General features: G+C 39.0%; 1 protein-coding gene across 10 annotated transcripts in view; it reads right to left on the reverse strand.

Annotated features, from left to right (window-relative positions):
- ENPP2 (ectonucleotide pyrophosphatase/phosphodiesterase 2) overlaps positions 1 to 22,616 on the reverse strand; it is a 111,357-nt gene that overhangs the window by 41,386 nt on the left and 47,355 nt on the right. For all 10 annotated transcript variants that reach the window (XM_035718476.2, XM_035718410.2, XM_035718261.1 and 7 more), the window contains 7 exons: positions 22,431 to 22,491; positions 20,132 to 20,229; positions 19,807 to 19,886; positions 18,894 to 19,013; positions 10,552 to 10,607; positions 4,300 to 4,365; positions 3,578 to 3,650 (listed from right to left, as the gene is read on the reverse strand). In XM_035718476.2, coding sequence (XP_035574369.1) covers positions 3,578 to 3,650; positions 4,300 to 4,365; positions 10,552 to 10,607; positions 18,894 to 19,013; positions 19,807 to 19,886; positions 20,132 to 20,229; positions 22,431 to 22,491 — 554 coding nt within the window. The remainder of the gene's footprint in view (positions 1 to 3,577; positions 3,651 to 4,299; positions 4,366 to 10,551; positions 10,608 to 18,893; positions 19,014 to 19,806; positions 19,887 to 20,131; positions 20,230 to 22,430; positions 22,492 to 22,616) is intronic.

A 22,616-nucleotide genomic window follows, 5' to 3' on the forward strand; every position in this document is an offset into this window, starting at 1 on the left:
TCAGATGCAGGAAGGGGCGGGAGGAGGAACAGTGTTAGTGTATCCAAGAGGAGGCCATCTGCCATGCCATGTCACCGTTTCCAGAGCAAGCGACTGCAAAGGCACTTCCATTTCTACCTCATCCTCTCTCTCCGGCAGAGCGATGGAAAGACACAGCCCCCAAGGACTTTGGTTTTGGTTTTTAAATGCATCTAGTTTCAGGCAGTTCTTCATGAGAAGAGAAGTAGGAGAAAAAGAGGGTTTCCCAGGTCATGGTCACTGAACACATTTCAGCTAGCACTCGTCTGCCCATCAGACACTCGGCCATTTGCAAGAGACCTCAACATTCAGAAGACTCCACAAGCGAGCCCTTCTGGTTGCAGTGGGTTAGAGGAGCAGCAGGAGAAACAGAATTTAGTCAACATGAGTTCTCATCCAGGGATTACAACGCATGTAGTTCCTTCTTTGAATGTTAGAGGTAGACGAAAGCTAAGTTTTCACGGACCAGCCATACTTTAGTCTGACTTTAGAAGATTTAGCCTGAGGTTATTAGGAGGATGGGAGGTAGAGGGGCAAATTTCCCTGCTTTTCAGAAGGATACTTTGCCATCTGAAGATAGTAACTAGCCAGCCAAAGCTCTGCCTCTAGGCCTGGAACAGCAGCCCAACGAGGAGTCACAGAGTAAGCATAGAAGGTCAAAGAGAAAAAGATTGTGCCAATAATCAAAAGCAAGCATGTTTCTGAACATTCACCATTACACTATGAAACCAGGAGCAATACACCATTTCTTGAAGCTTTTAGCCCAATGTTTGGTCATCTCATTTAATAGCCTTTGAGAATTATCCTGAAAAAAGTATACTCAGATATTAAGCAAATAAGGCACAGATTTCAACTGTGTTGTAGCACATAACATTCTGCTGAACTAAATTTTTTCAATTAAACTTCAAATGCAAGGTATTTTCTCATTAGATGTAAATGATGACATGTTACTGATTTTATAAATAATATTTCAGCTTGTAAAGTCTTTATACACATACCACATGTATATAATTGATATAAACCAATTAGTCTACTACAGAAGAGAGGTTTTGCTGGCTTGTTTTGGTTTCATGTTTTTAAAGTATAAACAGTTTTGCTTTTTGTTCAGAAAAACTAAAATACCTAGAACCAAACGAAAAACAGTTGAAATTTGAAAATGTTCCTTGCCTTACCAGAAGAAAGTGGCCAGGCTGTCAGGTTATCATAACTGAACACACATTCCAAGATATCTAATTAAGAGTGTTTACCAGGGGATCCCTGGGTGGCTCAGCAGTTTAGCGCCTGCCTTTGGCCCGGGGTGTGATCCTGGAGTCCCAGGATCAAGTCCCATGTCAGGCTCCCAGCATGGAGCCTGCTTCTCCCTCCTCCTGTGTCTCTGCCTCTCTCTTTCTCTCTCTGTCTATCATAAATAAATAAATAAATAAATAAATAAATAAATAAATAAATCTTCAAAAAAAAAAAAAAGAGTGTTTACCAGTGGATACATGAAAATATCCCAGTTTATGAGAAATATTAATACTAGAAAGAACATAGCATGAATACTTCCAAGTCTTAATTCAAAAAATTTTAGAGGACAAAAATCTCTGTATATTTCTAAGCAACTCTGGGCACAGCACCATCATTACAACAAATTAAAGCATCCTATATTATGTTCCATTTATCACTGCTCAGACATTTAAAAAAATTTTCAATCTATTTCTTGATTAAAACACACACACATACACTTTCAAGTATGTAATTACAACTGAAATACACTTACTAGAAATCCAGAGATGCTCGTGGATAAAGAATGCTTATTGCTGAGCTGTAAAAATCTTAAAGCACTAAGGATCACCAGAGTTCCACCTCATTTATATGCTAAAAAGCCAATTTTTGACATAAAGAAAAATCTTCTGTCTGAATTGAACATAGTTATTTACCTAATCACTCTGCTTATCTCCTGGAGGTTTAAAGGGTTCCATGGGAAGAACCCTGGTCCAGGAGCTCTGAGATTCTGCTTTTAAGTCCACTTACCCACCAGGTGACTTGAGAAGCCCACACCTCCTTAAGCACCAGCCTCCTGCTTTTAAAAGAATGGCTATACCAACCTCTGGCTCTCCTATACCATAGGGTCTTTTAGGGGATATTATTATCCAAGCAAAGTTCAACTTTTAAGAAAGGCACATGGAACTGCTTAGGATTTTTTTTTTTAACATTTTAATAAAATGTGGTTCCTTTTGTTCACTTTAGATTAATCTCAAAGAAAGTCATCCTAAAGATAAAACAGCCATGCTTGCTCTGGCAAGAGTAAGATTTGTGTTTCATGCAGATGTTTATCTCATTTTATCATTTGTGTTTCATAATCATGCGACACTCGTTAAACATCAAAGGGATAGGAAAAAAGAGCATCAGACTTATATAACTTCAATGATTTAAGGCAAACTAACAATGGTTTCACACAGCCATTAGTTTCCAGTGTTTAAAAAAAATCACCGCAGAATTGATGTTAAAACATTCAAAAATAGTTAGGTATTTTTGGTACATTTTGCATTTACAGCCTTTGGTTAGATATGTTGCATTTTGCTCAAAAATATTTAAACCAAGACACATTTCTCTGTATCTCCTACTCAATCTTATGCTGAACACCGTGAACTTAATCATCACCAACAGTGCTGTCATAGGCTATTAGAGATTGGGAACCAGTTTCCATCAGCAGAGTTTTTGAAACGATTTCTCATCCCAAATCAAGTTTCAGTGTGTTGATGTAGACCTCATCACACTAGTTAGAATGAGAGGTGGAAATCATTTTAGATTGGCAAATTCAATCGGTTTTAAAATGATCTATGCTGCAACACTGGGAAGATTTCCATCTCCAGATGAATGAGGGACATGATAAAACACAACTGTCTTTTTCCCACTTCTGAATTTGACATTATACTAGATATCGTCTAACAGATTGTTTTCAACTAAGATTCCTGCTGTTTGATAGCAATACATTGCTCTGCTAAATAGAATCATCCAGTAGTACATTTTCTCTTAATTAAGAATTAATTTCATTTTGGAGAGTGATGGATATGTCCACAATCTTGAGTGTGGTAATGGTTTCACAGGTATGTACCTATGTCAAAATGTATCAAATAAAAAAATGTCCAGTACTACATAACATATGCCAGGTTGATTGATTGTACCTGCTAAGGCTATTAGAGCTATTAAGCTGACCTACGGTCTCTGAATTGCATAATCATTTTAAGGGAGCTGAAATTCAGTTGGAGCGTTTTGTATTGCCCATTTCATCTCCAGATGCCTTTCTACTTCCTGATCCTGATGCTAATCCTTCCTGATCACCTGAACACCAAGTTTAGGATATGTTTGAATAGAAAATCAATCTGAAATGAAATTCCTGTAAGAGAAACTGGTATGTTTAAGGTTTTTTTTTTTTTTAATGTTTTTAGTTTTGTAGTTCTTTGACTAGGTATAAACCTTGCAGATAGACATACCCAAGAGACTTTGTACAAATCCTGAAATAAAGTCAACAGCCCAGGGGCACAGGCTCTCCTCAGGCAGATGATAAGCTACTAACCTCAGGGCCAAAGGGGCCATATTTGTGTCCAGAGAAATCGGGTTGTTCGGAATAGAAGGCATAGACTGAAGGCCTACGGGAAAATTAGAAGATTCAGATTCTCCACCAAACCACATACAACAAAGAATATTAAGCATCCCTACATGTCAAAAAAAAAATCCTCTCAAATTGAGTTAATTAATCTCCCAACCACTGTTAGTCTTAACATGGAAAATATCTCTTTCTCATTTCTCTTTGAGGGGGGTGGTGCTTAAGATTCTATTTTTTCCACATCCACCAGCCCCTACACCACCTGCACAGTGGTAACTGCCTGGTACCACCTTCAGGGATCAAATGTCACAAAGGATTATCTGAACACATACCCAGGTCTTTGAGCCTCAAGATAATATTGCCCAGTGAAAAGTCACATGAACCATGCACTCTGCAGCCTGAAAGTTGGTCCTAATGCTTCCCCAGTTCTTGGGATGCTGCTGGTTCATTTATCAAAGTCAGAAACTCCCTCAAGCTCAGCTGCAGTGGCCAGGATGAAGAGCTAAGCTCATTTAACCCCTTTCATGAAATGGTCCCCAATACCCTATGTCAGTCACGCTTAAGGCTGAGAACCACAAAACTTAGTAATCCCAAACCTTGACTATGCCCAACTAGTCTTTACCCAGTTCTACCCCAGGATGGAAAGGTCCTGAAGAAAAGAGAGAGAAGGTCAGGGGAATGGAAACAAATACCTTTCATCGTCTGGCAGAGTGAGCCATTGCAGGATGGTTAATATTCTCCTCTCATGAGGGATGACCCTGTGAGGCAATAACGAGCAGAGCATGATGTTAAGTTGCATCGTCAAACTCCAGCCCAATGAGTGCTTGTTCTGGTACCCAGGCCAAGGGCTCTCTATGTACCACCATGTGTTTTCACTTCGTTGTCATAAAAGGCCCACTTTCGAATTAGTGTTTAAACTTCCACTCCATTTGCAACATATTGTATTGCTCAACCTCTGCCATAGAAGATGAGACTGGAAACTCTGATTCACAGTAAAATGAGGAACCTGCCCTGTTGATCACAGCCTCTGCTATAGGCAGTAAGGACCCTGGGCTCAGAAGCATTGCCATTTAGCAAGTAAAGCCATTAGCTGTGGCCACAGAGGGACCAGGACTTACATCCCCCAATCGCATCTTGCTGGTGGTGTGACCTCTTTTGATCTCTATGCCACTTTGACCTCTCTGGGCCTCAGCTTAAGTATCCATAAAAGAAAGATCATAGCAAAACACGTCGCACACAGCCTGGTTATAAGGATAAAATGAGACAAGGCAGAGGCACCTGGGTGGCTCAGTTGGTTAAGTGTCTGCCTTCAGTTCAGGTCCTGGTCCCAGGGTCCTGGGATTGAGTCCTACCTCAAAAGGGAGCCTGCTTCTCCCTCTCCCTCTGCTCCTCCTCCCTTTCACTTGCTTTCTCTCAAATAAGTAAATAAAGTCTTTAAAAAAAAAATGAGAGCAGGGCAGCCTGGGTGGCTCAGCAGTTTAGCGCGGCCTTCAGCCCCGGGCGAGATCCTGGAGACCCGAGGATCAAGTCCCACATCGGGTTCCCAGCATGGAGCCTGCTTCTCCCTCTGCCTATGTTTCTGCCTCTCTCTCCTTGTGTGTTCTCATGAATAAATAAATAAAATCTTTTTTAAAAAAATGAGACAAGATAAGCAAAGGGCACATACAGTACCTAGCACATAGTATGATCCCAAAATCCTTTATTTTTATTAATGATCATAATGAGCTATCATTCTATCTCTAACGACCTATAGGCTTTAGAAACATTATTTAATCTGAAACTTTAGATTCTTCATCTATAAAATAAGGGGTTTGGAAAGGTAGTCTTGAAATTCTCTTCTAGCTCTATAAAAATCTATCAAGAATAGGCACATATAATTATGAGACTGACAAAAAGGGTATAATCTTCATCCACAATGACTTTTGTGTTTAAGTCTCATTCCTCTGTTGAAATATAATTACCCGAAATCTGGCACTCTCTTTAAGAGCTCTCAGCTAACATGATAGTACTGTATCCTGGGCTGAGTTTCATTAAAGGCTCCCAAGCAGAGCAATGTTTTTATTTATGGGGAAATTCGCTTATTCTTTCCTAACAAGGAGTACAACATGCTTTTCTGCTCCCCTATCCAAGATTGGGCATTAGAGCTTGTTTATGATGAACTCAACCTAAGCCCAAGTTTAATTGTGGCTAGCAAAAATTATTGTGGCCAAGAGTGAAGCCTAGTATAAATTACGTTCCCTGGGATCCCTGGGTGGCGCAGCGGGTTAGCGCCTGCCTTTGGCCCAGGGCGCGATCCTGGAGACCCGGGATCGAATCCCACATCGGGCTCTCAGTGCATGGAGCCTGCTTCTCCCTCTGCCTGTGTCTCTGCCTCTCTCTCTCTCTCTCTCTCTCTGATGACTATCATAAATAAATTAAAAAAAAAAAAAATTAAAAAAAAAATAAATAAATAAATTACGTTCCCTGAGTGATAATGATGTGTGGATATAGGTTCATCAGTTGTAACACACACGCCACTCTGGTGGGGCACACTGGTAATGGGGAAGTTGTGCATGTGTGGGGGGGCAAAGGGCATTTGGGAAGTCTCTGTACCCTCTGCTCCATTTGCTGTGAGCCTAAAACTGCTCTAAAAATAAATAAACTCTATTAAAAACTTACTATGGAGTGTTGGTGAGCCAAAGTTTTACTCTTGGTGGATGTGAACAAGAGCAAGCTAGGAAAAAGATACATCTTCAGAGCTGTGGGAGAAGCGGAGATTTGGCAGGAGTTCCAATCAAGGACTCTTTCCCCATGCACACCCCCACCCATCCCCATCAACTCTCAGAGATTGGAAATTGCTCATTCCTCTGACCCTCTCTCAGTCTAGAACTGTCCCACCAGCCCAGAAAATCATATTTACCATAAAATGAGTCCTAATTTAAACAAAGTCCAATGCTCTTGAATAAATGGGACCCTGTTTATTATATTCTATAATTGAATTAGAAATAGGATAGCATGCCCTGCCCCCGCCCCCGCCCCCACCTGTGCTCTCCTAGCTCAAATACATAAATGAATATTTAAAAGGAAAAAAAAAAAGAAATAGGATAGCATGGGCAGCCCCGGTGGCCCAGCGGTTTAGTGCTGCCTTCAGCCCTGGGTGTGATCCTGGAGACCCGGGATTGAGTCGCATGTCGGGCTCCCTGCATGGAGCCTGTTTCTACCTCTGCCTGTGTCTCTGCCTCTCCCTCTCTCTCTCTCTGTGTCTGTCATGAATAAATAAATAAAATCTTTAAAAAAAAAAAAAAGAAATAGGCATAGCAAAGCCAAGCTAATCACATCAGGTATTTAATTCATCGGTCTCAGAAATCCCCCTTTATCTGAACAAAATAATTACATGTTTCAAATTCTTTCCTAACTTAGAAAAAAGCAAATGCTGTAGCCTTTCCATCTTACCTGACTTCCCTACCTACCTACAAGCAGCTTTATTTTATGTAATTGGTGTTAGGTCACAAAAGGGGACTCTGATGGACTTACTTGATGCTAATGGAAAAATACAAGCCAATAGAATTTGTGTCCTGCTCAGAACACGCACCCTCTAACACCTTCGTTGGATGCGGTGCTTGACCAGTAGTAGGCAGGGAGTGAAAGCATCCGCTCTGAGGCCACAATGCCTTGGTTTGAATCCGGACTCCAACATGTGTTGGCGATGAGACTTTGGCAAGTTACTTAACCTTTCCATACCTCTATAAAATGAGGATAATAGTTCCTATGTCATAGGTTTGTTGTGAGGATTAAAAGAGATAATACATGTAAAACACTTAGAATAGTGCATGGCACATCGAGTTTAGAAAAATGTTAGCTTTTGCTATTATGTACTAGATTCTTAGGGTCCAGAGAGATGACACACTGATTCATGATATATTTGTTAAGTATATTACATTAAAGGCTTTTGTGTGAATGTAAACAAAGATAAAAAATACTTCTACTAAAAAAGACCATTATAGAGGAGTCACCATTCTCTGCTTAGAAAGATAAGCAGGTGATTATCATTTTCTGGGTAGGGGCTGAGTGTGTGTGTGAGTGTGTGTGTGTGTGTGTGTGTGTGTGTGTGTGTGTGTGAAAAGAGCCAGAGATGAGAACTGTAGATCCCTAAGTATCCATCCAAAGTGTGACACTGGGCACAACACTTTACCTCTCTCAGCCATGGTATTCTAATCTTGCCAATGAGGAGTCGGACAAAGTAGTCTCTACCTTTCCTAGGAGTTCTAGATTATCTTTACAAAATTGCCCCAGGAACCAAAACAACATGGCCCCTAGCCATTAGTGTTTAAAATACAGTGCAGAGAGGCATCTGGGTGGCTCAATCCGTTAAGTGTCTGCCTTCAGCTCAGGTCATGATCCCAGAGTCCTGGGATTGAGCCCCATGTCGGGTTCCCTGCTCAATAGGGAGTCTGCTTCTTCCTTGTACCTGCTCCTACTTGTGTACTCTCTCTCTCTCTCAAATAAATAAATAAAATCTTTAAAAAAAAAATACAGTGCCTAAATAAATAAATAAATAATACAGTGCAGAGACTGCATAACCACAAATGGCAAAGGAAGACTGTGTGTCGGAACAGAAAAGGAAATGGAGCTCATGCTGCTGTCTTCACCATCACTGTTAGATAGAGCACTTATCATGAAACATCAGATACGGTCAGAAAAAGAAAAAAGAAGGAGGAATGGAAAATAAGGGACTAGATGAAGTGTTTAGTGCTAAAGGGGAACAAATTACCTTAGGACACATATCGTCATTGTATGGTCAGTGTTGAAAGAGATGATATGAATTAGAAAACAAATACCATTTATCCATTATTCTCTATGTACTAAACACCCTACTTGGCACTTTATTTTATTTTATTTTTTTAAATATTTTATTTATTTATTCATGAGAAACACATGAGAGAGAGAGAGAGAGAGAGGCAGAGACACAGGCAGAGGGAGAAGCAGGCTCCATGCAGGGAGCCCGACGTGGGACTCGATCCTGAGTCTCCAGGATCAGGCCCTGGGCCAAAGGCAGCGCTAAACTGCTGAGCCACCGGGCTGCCCCCTACTTGGCACTTTAAATAAGTTACCCCATTCTACTTTCACAGCACCCTATGATAAAGATGCTATCATTGCCATTTAAAGATGAGGACATTAATTTGCTGAGAGATTAAATCACTTGTCCAGCATCAGCAATCGATTAAGTGGCAGAACTGGGATTAGAATCAATCAAAAACACTCATACATAAGGGGAATTACTGCCTTTGAACATGAATTGACACACACACAAAATGTAACAGAGCATCAGCTGAGGATTACTTTGGAATAAAATACTATCACTTAAAAAGCAAGAATAACTCTAGGTTGCAGTACAGAACCACATTAAAAAGATGGCCTTCAAAGTCTAAGCCCATGGTCTGAATCTGGTGTTAAATTTAAAAGTTTTCTGGATGTACCATGTGTAGATTCCCCTGACATATACTCCATTAAATAACTAAAAGTATGACCCTGGTTTGTTGTGTTTGTTTGCTTGTTTGTTCAGTTAAAAAAAGATTTTTTAAAAAAAGAAAGCAAAAAACTAAATCCAAGTCACCCCCAGAATAGAGATAAAAGAACAATAGCCCGAGAAGCCAAAGCAAAACTAAGGACATCTTTAGAGCACACAAAAGCCACCTTCTTATAAGTAGCTAGAAATGGGTGGAGAACATTGCCATTCAAAATCAGAACACTGGGCCTTTTCAATGAAGCTTTGCAGCAGTTTCGGGGGGTAAGGGTAGGGACTAAGTACTAATTATGTTGTTGGCTCGTCTCCATTCTGCCAAGCAAATATGTTGTGGAGCAGAAGAAATCCTTTCTGTAAGCATCTATGACAGTCAAGGGCTACAGAAATGTAACGCATCAGATTAAATTGGTAGATCAACATGTCATTTACATGTCATTTCTAACACCCCCACACTCATTTCTCAACTCAGAAAACCTCTTTACAAAAGAAATAGGTGGGAAAAGAGACTTTTAAAGAGTCACTGTCTTACCTTCAAATCACCAAACTCAGTTTCAACTTAGTCCTTCAAATCTGAAAAAGCTACTTTTATTCCTGAATTTGGAGAATATAGACAGTCCCATTCTGGATTAATTTGAACCTGTGACTGCTCTCAGCACACTACTATTATAGAATAGTCAGATTTTTGTTAAGGCATAAGAGGCAAATATGGAAACAGCTTTAGGTGGTTAAAAAAAAAAAAAAAGATGGAAAGAACATCTCAGTGGGAACAAAATCCCCATGAAAGTTGAAACAGATTCCTTTTCTTACTAAGGAGCCTTAAAAATAATCAACATGTTGACACTTTTATTAGGTAAGTTACATCTTAAGACTATTTTATGAACATTAACTACTAACCCCCCACTAGCTCTCTGGGGAAGAGAAGTAGTTCCATTTTTCTTATTAGGGAAATCCTAGAGTTCGGTGGAAAACAGAGTAGAAACAGAGGTTTCCCCTTGTCTCCTGGCTGGAATTTCCAATCTCTAGACCACTATACATCAACTGTGTGAGACCACACTAGACTTTCAATGTTGCAAACCAAAATAAATATAACATGTTATGATATATTTATAGAAAACAATAATGCAAACCACAGTAATAAATAGTTTAAGAGAAATATACACTCCCTAGATGGTAAGTTATCAAAACCTATAACAGGGACAGAAAAATCTTGAGAATGACAAGAAGAAAAAAAAAAATCTTTACATTCTATTAAAAAAAAAAAGATGGGGGAAATAGACGGAAGACTTCTAAAATATACTGGGAAGATTATTTTCAATCAGAAAATATTCAAAAGCTCAAGCTCTTTTACATTTAACTGAAGTAAAATCAAACTGAATTCATGTTTCTTAAGCCGAATCATAACTGTAATTGCACAAACATTGACAAAATAAAGATAACTTACACCGACCAGAAGAATGTCCCAGCTTTCACCCCTTGCTTGGTGGCTGTAATCCATAGCTAATGAGGAAAATATAAGAGGCTTATAACATGTTCTGAGTTTCAGTCAAAGAAGAAAAAGTTGTTTTAAGTACATTAGATCAGATATCTTCTACTTTACCCACACCCCACCATAAATTTCACATTATTTGCAATCATTCTCTTTTCACATCTGGAAGTCAGAATCACTATTTCCATAAATGTCATTCAATACATTCTCTGTAAAAGCCTTCAAAAGCTCTGCAATGATTCTAGTGGCATTTTTAACTCTTATTTCATCTCAAAAGTTTCTTCCGTACCTGTCTTTTCTGATCATTGTTTTGAACATTTCACTTACATGATGGAATTCTGCTCATCAAAGGACCCAGGAGTGGACCATATGTTTCCTGTATTATTGAAAGCCTGCAGAGGAGAACCCCAATTTGGCACACAGATGCCAGAATCTTGGAACCTAACTTTGTCTTGTTTTGTTTTAAACGAGGTGAATGAAAAGAGCGAAAAAAGCTTTTTCTTTCTTTCTTTTTTTTATTCTGGACTTTCCATGTATCATTTATTTAGGCTTTCAATAAATGGAATTTTAGGAATAACTTCCTGGGATAAGTTAGGTGAACCAAGCATTTCATTGAGGCTTTTAAAATATTCTTTCCAGTGCATGCTGTTGGGAGGCAGAAGATACAGTGGTTAAGAACCTGAGCTCTCCAACCAGATAGCTGGATTTTAAGCCTTGCCTCTGTCACTAACTGTGAAGTCCTGCAGTCAATTACATAAGCTCTCTGGGCTTCAGTTTCCTTTAAAATGTAGATAAATATTACCTACCACATGGGATTATTCTAAGCTTTAATGAGTTAATACATTTAAAGTCCTTAAAGCAGTGTCTTAGCATTTGGTGAACACTGGATCAATTTTTAATCTTAATTATTATGCAATGGAAACAAATATAATCCAGTTATTCTAGGAACATTAAAAACAGCTTAGGATGGCCAGTGTCCCATTGAACATAAGTCTGTAAGAAGAACCTCCCCCCACTCCTTCAGAGGCAAACAGGAAGAAAAGAAGCTCGTTTGTTTTAAAACCCAAGCAAAAATGCTCTAGGAATAGCAGCCAGCCCCTTTTCTGGTTTCATTGTATCCAGACTTTCAGAGTCTGTTGGACTCCAGTGAAAATCTCTGTTTTTTGAGGCAAGGGGAAATTCAGAGGTGTGGGGCCTCCACGAGTTTGGCCATGTTTTCAGAAGGGTCTGGACACCTGGCCTGGGGAATTCTGCAGATTTCCAAGCCTCTGCGGAGGGACTGATGATCCCCAGCCTCGCAAAAGCACAGCTGCTGAAGCTGGCAAGTAAGGATGGGCAGGAGAGGACCGAGGGCCCTCTCAGATTGGAGGAGGTGAGAGCTGCCCTCCTCCCAGGGGAATGTGGTCATAGAGGGAAGGAGCGCAGATTGCTCTGAGCGCCCTTCCGGAGTCTGGTTAGGTGTATCCTTCTGTTTTAAAGACAAATTCTGGGCTGCGATGGGAGTCCCCAGGCCAACCAGGATTCAAAATATGTCTTTTTTTTTTCCCCCTTGGTGATCACATTTTTGAAAGGGTTGGAAAAAAATAAAAATGCCCTTTAGCTTCTGAATCTTTGAGTCATCTGCAAATCAATACATTTGGGGAGTAGAAGAATCCTTGGTCATTTCTTAATATCAACATTTACACAAAATTACGCCCCTTTGAATTTTGAATGTCTTCTACCTTTGAAGATGCAATCATGCCAACTCTCCTCTATCACACGCACGATCAATTCTGTTTCAGCCAACGCTTAATGGAGGGCAACTAGTACAACACCATCTTCCCCAAGAGCATCAGGTACATCCCGCCTGGTTGACGGTTCCTCATCAGTTTCTGTGGTAGTCACAGATCCTTCCACATCTTCTAATGTCATATTTAAATGCCAATCATAAGCACACATAATCTGCCTTGAAGCTCCCTGTGGTCACTGATTTTCACACAAATTCACTCATCTAAGCTGAGCCTGATGAGACACAGGGGCCCTTCTAGAGTGCTGGTAGTGTGTTGCTTCTCAGCACAGTCTGCCAAGTTTCAAACCCAATGCCCTGTCTCGCCTCCACCAAGGGAACACGAGTCTCCACCCACCTCCCCCCTCTACCTACTGACACACCAAAATGTGGCATCCCTGAAGTAGAAAGAAATCTGCTAGGCACCGTCTTGCCTTGTAGACTTTGCATTGGTCATTTGCAGCTGTGTGAAGCTGCAAGGGGAGGGTAGCCTTGGCCTGTAAGGAAAGGGCTTCCCCGCTTCCTTTCATTCTTTTCCCAGCACAGCTATCAAGAAGATGCGTGCAAACAAAGTGCTGGACATCCTGCAGATGCCTCAAAACCACATCAGATCCCAAAGAGATCAGTTTCTTATATATATTTTTTCTGAAGATATATTTATTTATTTATTGGGGGGGGGGTGCAGAGGGAGAGAGAGAATCTCAAGAAGAGTCCCCACTGAAGGTGGAGCCAGAGGCAGGGCTAGATTCCAGGACCCTGAGATCATGACCTGAGCTGAAATCAAATCCCTTAACCAACTGAGCCACCCAGACACCCCAATCAGTTTTTTATACTAAGTGATCTAGTTCCATACTTATTTTAATTTCAGAGACTCATGCTTAGTATATTTATATACAAACAAATTCATATAAAATCCAGTGCCTTGGGCAGCCCAGGTGGCTCAGCGGTTTAGCGCCGCCTGCAGCCCAAGGCGTGATCCTGGAGACCTGGGATCGAGTCCCACGTCGAGCTCCCTGCATGGAGCCTGTGTCTCTGCCTCTGTCTCTCTGTCTCTCTCACGAATAAATAAATAAAATCTTTTAAAAAAAATCCAGTGCCTCGATATTTACAAGGAGATTATAGGAGGCAACATTTGGCAGTTATGAAATGTAAGATTAATCCGGGGTTTTCTAGAGGAAATTTTTTTAACGCAGTTTTGTCAAATGATGAGCCTGCACTTTCAAAAGTTATGTTGTGGAATTATGCTGACATCGGCATTATCTGGGCAACAGGAAGCCCTATGGGTAACTTTTAGCTCAGTAATGCTCACAGGAAAAGATCACCAGAAAGGGTCTTGGCAATGGAATAAGGAAAGGGGCAATGGGAGAGAGGGCAGCAGAAGTGAGTGTGCTAAAATTTTCCCAATGGTAAAGGATCATTTGCTCTTCATACTTTTCTGTACCTCCCCATATTTTTACAGTGATAATTAACATCCTTGGAATCAGAAAAAAAAAAAAAAAACCTAACTAATTATAAAGAGCAGCAAACCATGAAGACAATTACAAAGTAAAAAAAATATTTCTGGAGCACCTGGGTGGCTCAGTTGGTTAAGCGTCTGGCTCTTGATTTTGGCTCCAGTCATGACCTCAGGGTCCTGGGATGGAGCCTCGTGGCAGGCTGTAGGATCAGCGGGGAGTCTGCTTGAGGATTCTTTCTCCCTTTCCCTCTGCCCCTCTCCCCTTCCCCCTATTTTCTCTCTCTCTCTCTCTCAAATAAATAAATGAATCTTTTTTTTAAAGATTGTATTTATTTATTCATGAAAGAGACAGAGAAAGAGGCAGAGACATAGGCAGAGGGAGAAGCAGGCTCCATGCAGGGAGCCTGATTCAGGACTCGATCTCAGGACCCCGGGATCATGCCCTGAGCCAAAGGCAGATGCTCAACTGCTGAGCCACCCAGGCATCCCCATAAATTAATCTTTTTTAAAAAATTGTTGCTTCTCAAAAAAAAAAAAAAAAGCAGCAAAAACACCCTCCTGCTTTTTGGTATAAGTCATGTTGACCATATTTTCTAAAACAACAGTGGGAACATGATCAGAGAAGTGCCAAAAGTAAACAAATGAGAGAATCTTTAAAATTAAAAAACATTTGAAAATCTCAAACAAAAGGATTCTAGCAGTAATGAAGCCATTCTATCAGGGTTTAGCAAATGGTAGGAGATTGAAGCATAACGTTCTTAAGTTAAATCAGATCACAAGTAGCTATAAAAGTTCCTTTGCAGATTATATGTATATATTATATTTCTCAACTCAGGAGTCAAATCTAGTAATTACAGAGAGAAAAAAGGCACTACAACAGTGGTCAAAAAAAAAAAAAAAAAAAAAGAGCCTCTGGGGTTGTTAGAAAAAGAGAGAGAGAAGTTTCTAGTTCCTTGTTAATTCAGAGAAATGGGAATTAGTATTTCTCTGAATTTGAGTGTAATATAAATTTCCTCAGAGACTGGTAAAACAGTACAACAAAAATAACCTGACAAGACACTGGATTTGGCTTTCCCACTCTTAATGCCAATATTTCTCCATTGTTCTGCTTTATCTAGAGGCAGTTTTCAACATTTATGTCTTAGAGACTACATTTTGAGGAGGGAACAAGTGGGAAAAATATTGTATCTATTTGATATGTTATCAGGAATTTTAAAAAAAGCTTTCTCACTGGAATCAGGAGGATTTAAATGTGAAATTCAACACTTTCTCAAATTAAATAAAGTATGCTGCTGCGGGAGAAGGGGAGAAGTTTTGAAAAAGAAAAGAAGCAAAAAACATTTTTCAAAAACATGAACTACTGTTGTAATTTTTCTAGCAGTTCTTCGAAAGGAAATAATTCCTTTGAATTCAAAAGCTCAGAGCCAGGATAAATAGAATTCAGGGAGACCAGAGCAATGGGTGGGGCTGTAGCATTAGCTTCAGTAAATCACTTACTGAGATTCAAGAGTCAGAACAAACTAAGATATGAGAGTTGCAGCAAAAAACCGTGGACTGGTGTGGCTCTTTGCAGGTGGAAAGAACCTGAAGAAGGGAACTTATAAAATACAGGAAAGAAATACCAACAAACATACCTCAGATTCGGTGCAGAACATTTCAATCCAAGACACAGTGGTGAGACACCTGAACATGTCCCTGAGAAGAGCCTGAGAATAAAGAGATCCTACCCCCATGGGGCCCACAGACTGATGCAGATATGTGAATGATTTCAAAAATATATGGTCAAATTTATGACAGAAATAATACGAAAACCCAAAGGAAGTTCTGTGAGCTTAGCCAGGGCAAAGGGAGCTTAGTGACTGCCTGGGGAACAGATAGTTCAGCTGAAATTTGAAAGATAAATAAAAGTCTAGCAGCAAAGCGGCCAGGTGAGCATTTATAGCACCCAAAGTGCAGAGCAGAATCCATCCTAAGCACATTAAGATACAGTAAAAAAGAGGGGAAAAAGCCATAGATTTATAGCAATCTATGGAAAAGAAACAACAGAATATATAGGATGTGAAATTTTCCTGAAAAGAAAGCAAAACGTCCTACTAGCAGGATAATAAAATAGACAGGAGGAGAGGTCAGCAATGACTTGCACTTTCCATCAAACCAATCCCTTTGGCCCACTAATTCACGCCTGTTCTAATGTCAATCTTCTTCTCTTTGCCATCTCTTTCTCAAACATACCATCGTTCTTACATCTTCACACTATAGTAATTCACGTGGATGGTCTCAGGACCCATTCATTGCATCACCACTACTGGTAGAAACCACTGCAGACCAAGCATCTTGAGCAGTGATAAGAATGCACCTGCCCCTCCTAGAAATGCCTTGCTCTGGCAGCTGTGGCTTTAGAGGTCTTGCATCACGGTGGGGTGTTGGACATCTTTCTTAATTCTCCACATTTCTTGGGGCCCCTGCAGTCTCATTCATTCTCCACTTCACTGAGTCCAGATTTAAACTGAACAGGGAATTTCCCACTGAGATATCTTACCATCAAAAATTGCAGATTATAGCAGGAGAGATTTTTCAAAGAAATAAAGACGCTTAAAGAACTTCAGTGAAAGAGTACGGAACATACTTTTATAATGAGAATAAAGTAAGTACAATTTTAAAACAACAATAACAAAAGGAATCCTATTAAAATTTGTATGAGAAATGCAGCATCATAAAGTGAATGACAACTTTTAATAGCACATTGTGAAGATTAACAAATTAAAAGTAGACTCGAGTTTGCTAAAATGGCTATATCCATGTTACAAAAAAAAAGACGAAATTAAATTATAGAAATTATTTTTGGAAGCCTACTGGTGAGATTCAAATTTTCAGATGGATGCTATATGAATGCCTCATTTCATCTGTTAAATTTTAAAGTAGGATTAGTGTTTTTATTTACCATTTAATTGGACTCCTTTATTATTTAACCAAATATCTGTCATGGTTTCATCACTCAGTAAAAATAAGTTGAATTTGATTTAATTACCTAAGCTTTTATCAATATTTTCTCTACCTCAATTATTTTTTTCACTGGTGATTTTGTGAACTATATAAGCCTCTGAAAGGATGGGATAAATGCTTAAGAAATGTTTATTAAGGCTCATCTTTTCTTATAATATTTATAGTTTCTTCTTATTCTGTAGTTCCATATAGTAGCTGTCCATTTGTTCTTCAAATAGGCCAAATTTCAATAATAAATGTTTTTAAATTATAACTACTATGTTCCTTGAAATTCTTATGGTGTCTCTCTGTTCAAGAAGATAGAAATACAAGTCAGTTTCACTGTAAATCTTTGTCAACACTAGGAAAATACTAAAGTTGGTCAAATCTGTCAACTTTGAGAGTTTAGTCAGGAAACAGGCAAACAGAATTGAAAAAGACTTCACTCCATTGGGCAAGTTAACAGCATTCCCTCTGCTCTGTTTCTGCAGAAGTTAATGAATATGTAGACTCATCTTCTGAGTCATGCCAACCCAGAGGGAAATTAATGTCAACACTTGATGGAAGGTGATCCAATTTGATAAAATTACTATTTATCTCTATATCCTTTGTGGTTCTTCAAGCAAGTTTGCTTCCATGACAGAATTAATATAAAAAACCAACTAGCAATAGCTTGACAGAACTCTAATTTCAATCATTTTATTTACACATAAAATGTTCCTCTATCATAAACTTTGTGAAATCCACCCTGTAAACAAATTTCACTATGCTCACAACTTAGGTCATCACAGACTTCTGGGAGTCCAGCCTGAATAAAGACAGTGGAATCAGAATCTCTACTATAAAGAAACACTTCTACAGACCTACAAGAAGTCTTCCAGTATTTATTTTCTTAAAAAATGAAAAGCCCACATTTAACTTTGCATATTGATTTGGTAGCCATGAATATATTTTTTTTAAAGCACAAATGACCTTTTATCAAAGAGCAGTACCTTTTTTTCTTCTTAGTTTGTATTCTCTATTTTGCCCATAGATTGGAGCAAAGATTTCCAGGTCATTAAATGATTCCAGGATCATTTAGGGATGGGAGATTTGTGGATGTCTGTAGACACTGGCCATTCTTTATGTCATGGCAGACGCCACAAAGATCTCAGCCTTCTGCCCTAACCAGTGCTCCAAGGAACCTTGGCCTCCCAACTAGAGTTGACATGAGGTGAGACCATTTGTCATCTTTCTTCTGCATGTTGTTCGCTAGCTATGTATAGTGGCCTGTGCTCCTGTAGGGATTCTGGCCCCTCTACCCAGGGTCAAGTGCCCTTGCTTCGATTCTACACATTCAAGAACCATTGTTTCATGTTGCTGTTTTGCTCATGTCTGACCAAATCAAGTTGCCTAACCATGCACACAGTCATAGGAAAAATATTATGTAGAAAGCCACCTACATCCTTCCTTACTTTCTCCCCATCCATTAGATCTGAAGTAAACAGGATGAGTTCTTTGAAAGTATTAATTTGCTGGTCCAAAATTAAGGTAGGATTCCACTTACACGTAACTTCCAAAAATTTCAAAAAAATGGGTTAAACAAAAGAATTCATGAATTTCCTGTGGGTTTCATTGAACTCCTTTTTACCAGCAAGTTTCTCTGTCTCTGTTCATATGGTACTTGGGCCAAAATTTTGCGGTAGTCATAGTCATTCACTTCTCTTTTTCATCGTAACCCTAAATCTAGTAAATCAGTGAGATCTGGCTATACATTCCTTCCTCAAAATGTTTCTGAAATTCACCCTTCTGTCACCATTTCCATCATCTTAATGAAGATATTTATCATCTTACACATTTATAATCATAACCTCACCAACACATACAAACATGCACATATATAGACACACATAGACATAGGAACACACATGTATATACACATTAATTACACATATACATAGATAGTATGTGCACAGATATATACACAATACTAAAGAACAGAAACATTGCTAACTATGAGGACACTACATGCATCCTTTGTGCAGGCAGCAAATTTTGGAATGAAATGTTTCAACAGACAGACACACATGCATGAAAAAAAAATGCAAAACTTACCGGTTGACCTCCCCACCATCTATGATTAAATTTCTCTCGCCCTCGAAGATGGAAAGTGGCATCAAATACAGGATCATACATCGAATTGCCAACAATTCCATGTGACTCTGGATATAGCCCCTTTGTGTTAAAGCAAATTTATTGTTAAAATAACAATATGGTAATCTGTACATATTAGTTCTATCATAAATTTTGTTAACATAAGAGGTTTTATAGCAATATTTAATTTCCAAATATATATAAGATATAGACTTTTTGTGGTCTGAGCAAACATGAATATTATCTACAGACTAATTATAAGCTACCAAGAAACTTAACATGATTCTAAGAAATTTAATATTTGGGTTTTTTAACTGTTGCAATTTACTAAGATGTCAATAACTTTTATTACAATAAATTAACCTGGAGATTGAAATTTACTTATGTGCCTCCAAAAAAGCTTTTATTTAAAAATACACTTTTACCCCGAGCCCCTCAAATTAATAATAATAATTAATAATAATAATAATAGATAAACCTAAACCAATCATATTTTTGAAGAAGAAAGCAATGTAGAATTGGGAGTACCTAAAAACTACAACAAAGCAGCCCTGAAGTCAATATTTTTATTTGAAAACTTAGAAAATAAGCAACAGACCCTGAGGTGTCTGAGAGAGGTTTAATGTATGTGTTCAAACAGAATTGCACCTGAAAAAGTTTTCCATTTTGAAGTTACAGTAAAGTTCAGTCCCCCACAAAGTTCAGTAAAAGACGTTTACTGTGAACAACTCATGCAGACAAGATAGAAAACAGACAAATTTTCTTTGAACACTAAGAAACGTGTTTTTTTTTTTCTAATCTCTCTGTAAGTCATTTCAGGATGAAATCTACATCCACACCCTTTGAATCTACATCATTTGAAAAAAATACTTACAGTGGCCAAAGTGTATAAATTAGGGAAGGTTTTTGTTGGGTACACGGGTCTCATGTAGGGAGAGTGTGTGCCGCAAGACCCTAAAAACAGAATTTCAAGCATTAGAGCAAAAGAACCAACAGGAGTCCCTTCACATATGGGAATCCACTTTATAAACTATCAAAGACTTGTGTTCACTTCGGTCTTTCAAATAATAGAATGCAAAAAAAATAATAATAATAGAATGCACTTAAAGCCACCTGTCCATAGCTCTCAAAGCTCATAACTGAGCATGAGCTGTGCAGATCATGGATACTGATGAGAATACAGTATGAAAATGACTTACTCAGCTTTTCAATGTTAGGCATGACCTTGCTGCCTTTCTTCATGTATGATGCACGGAAACCATCCACAGAGAAGATGATTAATGGAGGGCGAACAAACCTTAAACAGTAACATATTAAGCTTTAGAAAAAAACTTACTGCCACAAAGTTTCCATTATGCCTTGTCATTCTCCACAACTGGGACCAGGAATTTCCAAGATGAAACTTCAAGTGAGGATACTGGTACAAGCCTGGGCAGCCAGCCACATAGCATTTGTCACAACCAAAGTCCAGAGTTAAATGACCAAGGTCATAAAATGGCCCAGGAAGGGATTGGACTCCAGATTTCCCCTGATGTACTTTATCCACTGCTCCCTCTCACACTGCAAACAAGGTTTTTCACAGCATATGAAGTGGTTCTACTTGCCTGAAATATGTTCCCATTTGTTACCTGGAAAACTCCTATTCATGCCTTAAAACCCAGCTCAAGGTTTCCTCTTCTATAATGTTAGCTGCTCACACTTCTGAATTCCTTTTTTTTTTTTTTTTATTTATTTATGATAGTCACAGAGAGAGAGAGAGAGAGGCAGAGACACAGGCAGAGGGAGAAGCAGGCTCCATGCACCGGGAGCCCGACGTGGGATTCGATCCCGGGTCTCCAGGATCGCACCCTGGGCCAAAGGCAAGCGCTAAACCGCTGCGCACCCAGGGATCCAATGAATTCCTTTAAGATATTAATTCATACCTATTTTGCCATACGTATATGTGTGTGTGTTACACTATTTCGTTGCACAGTTTATGCCTTATTCATCTTTCTATCTTGTGGACTCATAATAGGGCTTCCATAAACACTTATCAAACACATGAGTGAATGGATGAATGAAATCAATGAATATGAAATTCATAGCAGTGGCACTCCTATCACTAGAACTAAAACTTATAACAGGATTCTTTTAGGTTTAATCATAAAATAACTTTAAAAATAATTAAAATCGACAAAGATCTTTAAAAAGTTCATCAATAAAGGACCAATGGATCAATGATCCATCTAACTAGGGCAGGATCTGATGAAATAGGTCCTTTGTTATATTCTAAGGATATAATTAATTCTAAGGATATAATAGATTTGAGAATACTAAAGTATGTGCAAAATTTTTCTGATAGTTTGAAGATAATTCAGCAAGCACAGGCTTCAGTTTATTTGAAGCCACATAATAAAGCATATTTCAAATTAGTCACAGATAAAGCACTTAGAATATAATACTCTATAAGAGATCATTATTGTTGCTACTATTATCACTTAACAGGGCTTCCTACTGCTAGACTGCTTTTTCCACAAAAACAACCCAACACATTTTAAACAGTCAGAAACTACTGCCATTCCATTTGAAAAGTCCAAAGAAGTTGAAGTGGCTCATTAAGCTAAAAAAGAAGATGAAAATAAAGACAATATCGAAATACTTGGATTTTGTGTTCTGGGCTGTGCTGCCTAAAACAAAAATCCACTTGAGCAAATACATTAATGAAAACACACTTGTTGAAAATTTATTTTCTGCCAGGCACTTTAAGGGTCCATGAATTTTCAGCAGTTTCCTGGAAGGCGTAATAAGTGCCTTATGCCGGTCACACTCGAGCCGTGGGGTGTCACTCTAGTTTGGCTGCACCCCAGCAAAGCAGTGTTTCAGTAGTTTGTCAAGTTCCTGCAGCATCTGGTAGGAGTTACCAGCTTGGATGATATTTTTGAAAAGTTCTATAGTCCTCCCCTCCTCCCCCCCAAAAAGGCAAAAGCAGCCCTTCAGGAAAAAACACTGAAAAAAAAAAAATCAATGCCAGAAATGTTTCTTTCCTTCTCTGGTGATATTTAGATACACTTTGTAAAATCTTCAGCTGTGGTGAAGTATAGAGGAGATTCACTCTCCTTATGTGCAGAGCCAATAAGAGAAAAGTTTTTTAAAATTCACTGCTTTGGGGCACCTGGATGTCTCAGTCAGTTAAGTGTCTGCCTTCGGCTCAGGTCATGATCCCAGGATCCTGGGATCGAGCCCCATGTCTGGCTCCCCACTCAGCAGAGGGTCTGCCTCTCCCTGTCCCTCTGCCCCTCCCCCCTCAAATAAATGAATAAAATCTTAAAAAAAAAAACCTCACTACTTTAAGATGTGCATTTTAGCTTTTGACAGATTAATCACTTACAAGTACTTGAGTGTAAGTTTACCTATATAAGGGGATTTCAGTTTTACATTATCACCATTTACCCATCTAGATCCTGTGATATTTTATTGGATACTATGTAAAACTTCATCATATTTAGAGAATGGACTTACCCTGCGGGGCATTCTGGGGTCTTTATTTCCTCACAGTTGTCATCTACCCAGTGTGTCTCTCCTATAAGGGAAATGGATAAATTCACTAGTGAATCAAACTGTCATTGCCAACCAGAGCCCTAAAGACCACAACCCCAGGCCCCGTGTCCTGTTGGATACTTGTTGCTTATGGGACACCATCTAAAC

Source organism: Canis lupus, chromosome 13, assembly GCF_003254725.2.
Source record: "Canis lupus dingo isolate Sandy chromosome 13, ASM325472v2, whole genome shotgun sequence".
Taxonomy (NCBI): Eukaryota; Metazoa; Chordata; class Mammalia; order Carnivora; family Canidae; genus Canis; species Canis lupus.